The sequence below is a fragment of the Nicotiana tabacum genome, chromosome 11, assembly GCF_000715075.1.
Source record: "Nicotiana tabacum cultivar K326 chromosome 11, ASM71507v2, whole genome shotgun sequence".
Taxonomy (NCBI): Eukaryota; Viridiplantae; Streptophyta; class Magnoliopsida; order Solanales; family Solanaceae; genus Nicotiana; species Nicotiana tabacum.
In genome coordinates this window covers 4,066,181-4,074,054 of record NC_134090.1, presented here as the reverse complement: position 1 = coordinate 4,074,054, position 7,874 = coordinate 4,066,181, and the positions used below count along the sequence as shown (strand labels likewise).

At 37.6% G+C, this 7,874-nt stretch overlaps 2 protein-coding genes across 2 annotated transcripts; both read left to right on the top strand.

Moving 5' to 3' along the window:
• The first annotated feature begins 854 nt into the window (after nt 1–854).
• On the top strand, nt 855–3,465 carry LOC142166195 (G-type lectin S-receptor-like serine/threonine-protein kinase LECRK1). Its single transcript, XM_075224694.1, has one exon. The coding sequence runs from the start codon at nt 896–898 to the stop codon at nt 3,350–3,352; it is 2,457 nt and encodes an 818-aa protein (XP_075080795.1). The 5' UTR covers nt 855–895; the 3' UTR covers nt 3,353–3,465.
• A 458-nt stretch (nt 3,466–3,923) lies between these two features.
• Nucleotides 3,924–7,322, top strand: LOC142166194 (G-type lectin S-receptor-like serine/threonine-protein kinase LECRK2). The gene is made up of 2 exons (XM_075224693.1): nt 3,924–6,382; nt 6,763–7,322. Exon 1 carries the CDS (start codon nt 3,982–3,984, stop codon nt 6,352–6,354), a length of 2,373 nt encoding a protein of 790 aa, XP_075080794.1. The 5' UTR covers nt 3,924–3,981; the 3' UTR covers nt 6,355–6,382; nt 6,763–7,322.
• The last annotated feature ends 552 nt before the right edge of the window (nt 7,323–7,874 follow it).

Sequence of the window (7,874 nt, the reverse complement as noted above, 5' to 3'; positions counted from 1 at the left end):
GTCGATCATCTAATGAACTCAACCACTTTCTCAAACAAGAGTTGTTTAAGCAAATCGATTATTTATTTAAACAACTCAATTAGTTATTTAAACAACTACAAAAGTTATCTAAGCAAATCAATTATTTGTTTAAACAACTAGCAAAGTTATTTAAGCGACTTAATTAGCAGTTGTTTAGTTCAATTACTTTTTGACCTTATTTGTATGTGATTTTTGTGTATCTTTTTTCTTTTTGAAACAGAATATATCATTGATTCGCACTAATCATAGATTTTAAAAGGTAATAACCAGTTAGAAGGAGTCTCCTATGTGGGAATGTATATAATTTGTAAAAAAGATACATTTAGTTTTGATACTTAGTAAAACATAGTAAAATAGGGTAAATGGTTTGTAATATAGTACATATTACTAAAGTTTGTAATAGTTTCCAGGGTAAAAAATCCCTAAAAAATAATTAAAAAAGATCTTGTTTTGCACGTAGTAGCTTTCTGCTAATTTGTCCCATTTTCTGACCTATGTAACAGCAAAATTCATCCTAGCTGGTTCCGTCAAACAAGACCAATATGAGGAAAACATTGCCCTGCGTAATCCCTGACTTTTAGTGATGCAATTCTTTTTTGGGTTAATCGTCTTCTTTTTATAACGAAAGAAAGAACATGGAAAGGGGAAAGAGAAAAATTTCCGTTTAATGAAATCAAAACATATATAACCATCCAACGCGCAAAAGACAAACTTAAACCACCTAACACGCAAATGAAGGTAGAAAAAATCAAATAGGAATTGGCAAAATCTTAACGTCATAAAACAGAGTTTTGGAAAATTGAATAAGAAGTTGACTCAGTTATTACCTAATTTATGCCAACGTGTAAATCATTGGTACCATTTAAAATTGAAAATGCCACTGCGTATCCTTATACGAAAAGTAGAAAATATTGGATCTCACACTCTATTTTCCCATCTTTCTGCCATGGCTAATTTAACAATTACTTTCATGTTCTTGATGCTTCCAATGCTATTTGCAGCTGTTGAAGTTGGAGCACAGAAGCAACCTTCCAACATAACCTTAGGTTCTATTCTTTATCCAAACCGAAATCCGAGTTCTTGGCTATCTTCTTCAGGCCATTTTGCATTTGGTTTCTACTCAATAGGGGATGGATTTCAAGTTGGCATATGGTTCGAAAAAACTGTCGTTTGGACTGCTAGTAGAGATGATCCTCCAGTTCATTCGGATGGATACCTCGAGTTTACAAAAGAAGGTAAACTTATTCTATGGACAAAGCAGAACATGAAAGTCATTGCAGAATCTCCAAAGCCAGTAACTTCAGCTTCCATGCTTGATTCTGGTAACTTTGTTATCTATAATAAAACAGATGTCGTTTGGGAAAGTTTTGATTATCCAACGGACACCCTCCTCGTTGGCCAGCGCCTGATATCGGGCCACAGCCTTGTCTCTAGTGTCAGTGAAATTGATCATTCAATTGGGAGATTTTATTTGAGTATGCAGGCTGATGGGAACCTTGTTGCATATCCAACCAATTACATAAATAGACCTGAGGCTTCCTACTGGGCTTTCATGTTACAAAGTAGAGGCGAATTCGGTGAAGTTGATTCAGTTTTTGTGAGTCTTACTCCAAGAGGACAACTGTTTAGAAATGCTTCTAATGGTTTTGGTTTTCAAGTGAATGAAATAGCAAATAGCTCAACTCGAACACCAAATAAGACAGTGATTTATCGCGCTACTCTTGATCCTGATGGTATTTTTAGGCTTTATACACACAGTTTTGAAGGCAGAGATGAATCGAGCTTGGAAATCAATTGGTCATCGCTACAAAATCAATGCCAAGCCAGGGGATTCTGTGGTGTAAACAGTTATTGTACTGCAAGAAATGGCAGCAGCACAGGTGCTTGTTCTTGCTTACCAGGATTTTTATATGCCAACCATGAAATGAAATTCCAAGGGTGCTATCGGGGATTTGTTTATGAAGAGTCTTGTGGAAGCAGCAACTCTACATTATTGGCCTACAATCTCACCATGATTCAACACTTGAAACTTGGAGGATATCCATTTTCTCAGGTTTCAATTGTTGAGCAGGATTGCAGAAAATCTTGCTTGGAGGATTGTACTTGTTGGGCTACTCAATATGTGAATGGAGTTTGCAGCAAATTCAAGCTTCCACTAATCTATTCAACACTTGATCCAACTGATCAGTCTGTCAAGGCTTTTGTCAAGCAGAGCTACAATATTTCCCAAATTGCAGGTCACACTGTTCCCAATCCTGGAAAAGCTGGGAATAGAAATAAAAGCCGGAAAGAGATAATCTTGATTCTATCCCTGGCTCTTGGCTCCGTAGCATTTCTGCTTACGGTTGTTGCAATTTGCAGTTATCTTTTCTACAGAAGCAATGAGGGCCAATATCAAAAACTGTTGGAAAATCCATATTTGGGGCCTAACGAAGAGTTCACTCTTCGATCATTTTCTTACAGCGAGCTTGAAAAAGCCACTGAACATTTCAAGGAAGAGATAAGGCATGGTTCGTTTGGAAACCTCTATAAAGGAATTTTATCAGAAGGTAACAGAACGATTGCTGTAAAACGACTGGAGAAGATGGGTGATGAAGCAGAAAGGGAGTTTAAAGCAGAAATGACAGCAATTGGGCAAGCTCGTCACAAAAACTTGGTTCATTTGCTTGGTTTTTGCTTGGAGGGATCTGAAAAGATTCTTGTATACGAGTACACGAGCAATGGATCACTTGCAGATATCCTATTTAATTCTGAAACAAGACCTTCTTGGGAGCAAAGGATGAGGCTTGCACTTGACATATCAAGGGGAATACTTTATTTGCATGAAGAATGTGAGACTTGCATAATTCACTGCAACATAAAGCCACACAATATCCTTGTAGATGACTTGTGGACGGCTAAAATCTCTGATTTTGGGCTAGCAAAGTTTCTGGTTCCTAATCAAGTAGGGAACCAACTTCAGCTCAAAACAAGAGGGTATTTGGCACCAGAGTTGCAGAATAGCGCCACGATCTCTGACAAGGTAGATGTTTATAGCTATGGAGTGATGCTCTTGGAGATCATATGCTGTAGAAGTAATATGGATGTCAATGTCTCAACTGAGGATGAGATCTTTCTTCCTACTTGGGTACACAAATGCTTTGTCGAAAATGATCTCAAAAAGCTAGTGGGAGATGAGGAAGTAGATGTGAAGTCCTTAGAGAGGACGGTGAAGGTTGGTTTGTTATGCATTCATGATAATCCTGATCTACGCCCTTCTATGAGGAATGTGGTTCTCATGTTAGAAGGAATTATGGACATACCATTTTTAGCATACACAAACATTGTTTAGGTTTCTTATGTCTTCTGTATATTGTAACATACTGGTGTATAATGAAGCATAAATTTTACTTTGTAATAGAATGTCAAGCATTTTATTTATGTGAACCAAAACCAGTTTGAACGTGGCACTTTGTTGCAAAATATGTTCTTACTTCTAACTTCTTTTATCTTGGTCTTCATATTAGACCTTTGTACTTTGATTGTAAACAAGGGAAAGGAAAACAAAAGAACGAAAAATGAAAATAGAGAATTTAGAAACAATATTTTCTACTAATATGGACCAAAGGGAGTAGTTAAAGTTTCTTTCTTTGTAGTCCTTTTCAGCCTTTGTTTTCAAAGTTAGAATTCTTACGCATGGAAAGTTTAAAGATAGAATTAATTGTCCTTTTCTCAGGTCTTTCATCAGACTTTTCTCAGGGAAGACTTTTTGATTAAAATATTTCTCTGCTTGTTTAAAGTTTTCTATTGATGCTAACCCATTAAGAAGACCTAATGGTTGACTTGACCAAGTAATATTCCCAGTTTCTTCTTGGATATTTCTTGAGAAGAGATTTTCTGGTTGTCTTTGTTGTTTCTCTAGTTTTCTTTTTTACATATACTTTTTCTTTTTCTTATTTTGTCAAGGATGGGGTTAAAACCATGTTAAGAGTTAAAAATTGTGCTGCTTTCTCTCACTTCAATATCATGTCTCTATATTTCTTCCTTTTATTGTATGTGATCTTTGGATCAGCTAGAGCTCAATCAAAGCCACCTAATACAATAGGATTAGGATCTTCTATTCATCCCACTACTCAGCCTACAGCGTGGTACTCAGCTTCTGGTCATTTCGCCTTTGGTTTTTATCCGCAAGGAAGTGGTTACAAGGTAGGAATTTGGCTAGTGGGAGGCTCCAATAACAATGATACTATTGTCTGGACCGCGTTTCGTGATGATCCAGAAATATCTGCAGATTCCACCTTGGCCTTTATTGATGGAATTGTAGTTCTGAAAACAAGTAATGAGGATAAGACTATTGCTAGTTCATCAAAATCTGCATATTATGCCAACTTGCTTGATAATGGTAACTTTGTGCTTTACAACCAAGATCATGAGTCTATTTACGAGAGTTTCAGTTCTCCTGGTGATACAATTTTAGGTGACCAGATTCTAGCTAATGGGGGTAAATTGATTTCTAGTTTCTCCTCCACAAATCATTCCTCAGGGAGATTTCGCCTCGTGATGCAGGATGACGGGAACCTTGTTGCATACCCCAAAAATTTGAATGGGGCAGTGGATGCCTATTGGGCTTCACAGGTCTATTGCTCTGGTTGCAGAAATCATCTGCTTCTTAACAGTACAGGCATCTTATTGGTGATCAATGACACAGATTCTTCTGTAATTCGACGATTATATAGTCCACTTATGCAGAAGAACAGAGCTATTTATCGGGCTACACTCGATCATGATGGAAATTTTCGACTCTATTCTCATGAATTCGACTCCAATGGTAATTCCAAAATATGGTTGGAGTGGGAGGCGATCGATGATCTCTGTCTAGTGAAGGGATTCTGTGGCCTTAACAGCTTTTGTGTTACAAGTCACAATGTACACTCTTGTATGTGTCTACCAGGATCATACTTGAAAGAGAATGATCCAAGCTTTGGTGATTGTCAAAGGAACTTCACTAGAGGAAAGTGCATTCATGGCAAAGAAGATTCAAGTGTCTACAAGATTACTACTACGACCAATCTTACTTGGGAGGATCCTCCTTACTTTGCTACATCATTTCTAGGAAAAGAAGATTGTGGCAAATCTTGTTTTGAGGACTGTGATTGTGATGCTGCCCTCTTCGACGAAATTGGCCAATGTATGAAACATAAGCTGCCTTTGAGGTATGTCAAAGGCGCACCTGAAGGATCTCGCACTGCTTTTTTCAAAGTCAGCAATATAGTCGTGCAAAATGCAATAACAGATTCAGTGAAGCCACCATGGGTAGTGATCTTGGTTTTATCAATAAGTTTCGTTCTGTATTCAGGTACTGCTCTTGCATTTTCAGGATTTTATGTCTTCAAATTTAGGATAATAAAGTACAGGAAGCTATTGCAGACAGGAACCACAGGATTAACAAAAGACTTCATACTCAGAACTTGCTCTTACAGAGAGCTAAAACAGGCAACTGATGGTTTCAAAGAAGAGTTGGGAAAGGGTGCCTTCGGTGCAGTTTATAAAGGGAGCTTCAACAAAGGTAAAAACCTTGTGGCGGTGAAGAGGCTAGAGAAGGTAGTCGATGAAGGTGAAAGGGAATTCAGAGCAGAAATGAAGGCCATTGGCAGAACTCGACACAGGAACTTGGTTCGATTGCTCGGATATTGTGCTGAAGGCTCAAAAAGAGCTCTAGTTTATGAATATATGAGCAATGGTTGCCTAGCAAATCTCTTGTTCCGAGGAGCTACTTGCCCAGATTGGAACTTAAGAGTAAATATTGCACTAGATGTTGCCAGGGGAATCCTTTACCTCCACGAAGAATGTGAAGCTCCAATCATCCACTGTGATATAAAACCACAAAACATCTTACTCGACGAGTTCTTGACAGCTAAAATCTCAGATTTCGGGTTGGCCAAACTACTAATGCCTGATCAAACAAGAACATTCACTGGCATAAGAGGAACTAGAGGGTATTTGGCACCAGAATGGCAAACAAATGCTCCTATCTCTGTCAAAGTAGATGTCTACAGTTATGGTATTGTATTGCTAGAAATCATTTGCTGCAGAAGAAACATTGAAGTGTATGTGACTAAAATAGAAGAAATCCAGCTTTCTAAATGGGCATATAGTTGCCTTCTAGAAAGTGAATTAGACAAGCTTGTTGGAAGTGAAGAAGTAGACAAGAATCACTTGGAGAGAATGATCTCAGTGGCGATCTGGTGCATTCAGGACGAACCAGCTCTTCGTCCTCCCATGAAACAAGTATTACAGATGCTACAGGGAATTATTGATATTCCAGTTCCTCCATGTCCAAGTAGCAGCAGTTAATTTCATGTAAAATCACCAGTTTTAACTTGTAAGCATGATTGTTTGTTTGGTTTACTTTTGTTTTCTTCAATAATATCTTTTGTTGGATTCACTTTCCTCTTAAAGCTGCAAGTATTGGGAAATTTCTGCAATAATTGCAAATGAGAATAGTAAGTTCTACCTTAGTTCACATTGTGCTTGAATGAGTGAATAGAAGAAAGAAAGAACATTATAAAGGTCAAGTTCTCGAATTTGAATCAAAGAAGGGAAGTGGCCATGAATAAATGCCTTTCTTCTGATTAAACATTTAAGAGAAGGCAAGAAAGGTGGAAAACAACATTTTTCTTATACAGTAGAACACATTAGTGGTAGTGAAAATGGAGATGAAGGTAAATATGACTCACCTATCTGAATGCTTTCAACTGATAGGGACTTCAGTACCACCTCTGCTTGGAGAGCTCACAGAAAGGACAGAAATGCATAATATGAAACTATCAGAAGGATTTGGCACAAAACAAGCTAACTATTGATGACAGAATAAGTAGCTTATTGTATAAGGGTAAACCTTAGACCACTAAACACCCCGATTTCCCGGTGAGACAAACGGAGCAGGAACGTGACCGCAATGAATCAGAGTCAGAGCGAGGAGCCCTCGTATCGGGTTTCGGGCAAAACACCTGCCCTCAGGGGTATCAGGGCCATGTCCTCCGGGTTTGGTTCGAGGATCAAGACTTCGGGGAGCATAGCCAAACAGCTGCACACAACTAACAAAGGGCCGTGATGTCCGTGCCCAACCGGATATCACGGCATGGATCTCGGCCTGTATCGGCAGAAAATCAGTGATTTGAGAAACAGAAGATTTTTACGTTTCTTAGAATTGTACTTAGGGTAAAATTCTTCTACTATATGAAAGGGAAGCTTATTATTCATGAAAGACATTGTAACACGCATACCAATGCAATTTATTTCAATTCTCTTTGTTGTTCAAAGTTTTTATTTTTGTTCTTAAGTTCTTCATAAGCGCAAGCTTGGAATCGAAGGCAGGTTCCTCATTGAGCCTTTAACCGAGCTCGGAATCATCCTTATCATTGGTTTGGATATTTATTGCATCTTTCATTTGCTTAATCTAATGTTATTAATCACTTGTATTGAATTAATCTACCTATCCTTAAAACCACATATCAATTCAATTGTTATCCATTTTTTAGGGTAAACACTTATATAAGCAAAAACGGAAAGAAAAAAAAATGGATAGATTTTTACAATGGTAATACTTCATGTACAATTTACAGATTCAACAACAGTTAAGAAACGTCATATTCTTATCAAAATCTGCATTTATCGTTTTCAACAAATGCGACGGTTATCCTCGTGTAGCAGGTTCAAAATTTTAGGAACCTGTATGGTAGCATGACTGCCCCATGTTTGATTCTGAAATGAAGGAAAATTTATTGTATTAAATCTCTAAATGCTCTCTACAATTTTCCTCATAATCCACACATTAAATAAGTTATCAATAATTGTATGAAACATATTTCAAT

Coding starts and splice junctions, on each gene's coding strand:
- LOC142166195 (XM_075224694.1), top strand. CDS start 896: ATGCCACTGCGTATCCTTATACGAAAAGTAGAAAATATTGGATCTCAC.
- LOC142166194 (XM_075224693.1), top strand. CDS start 3,982: ATGTTAAGAGTTAAAAATTGTGCTGCTTTCTCTCACTTCAATATCATG.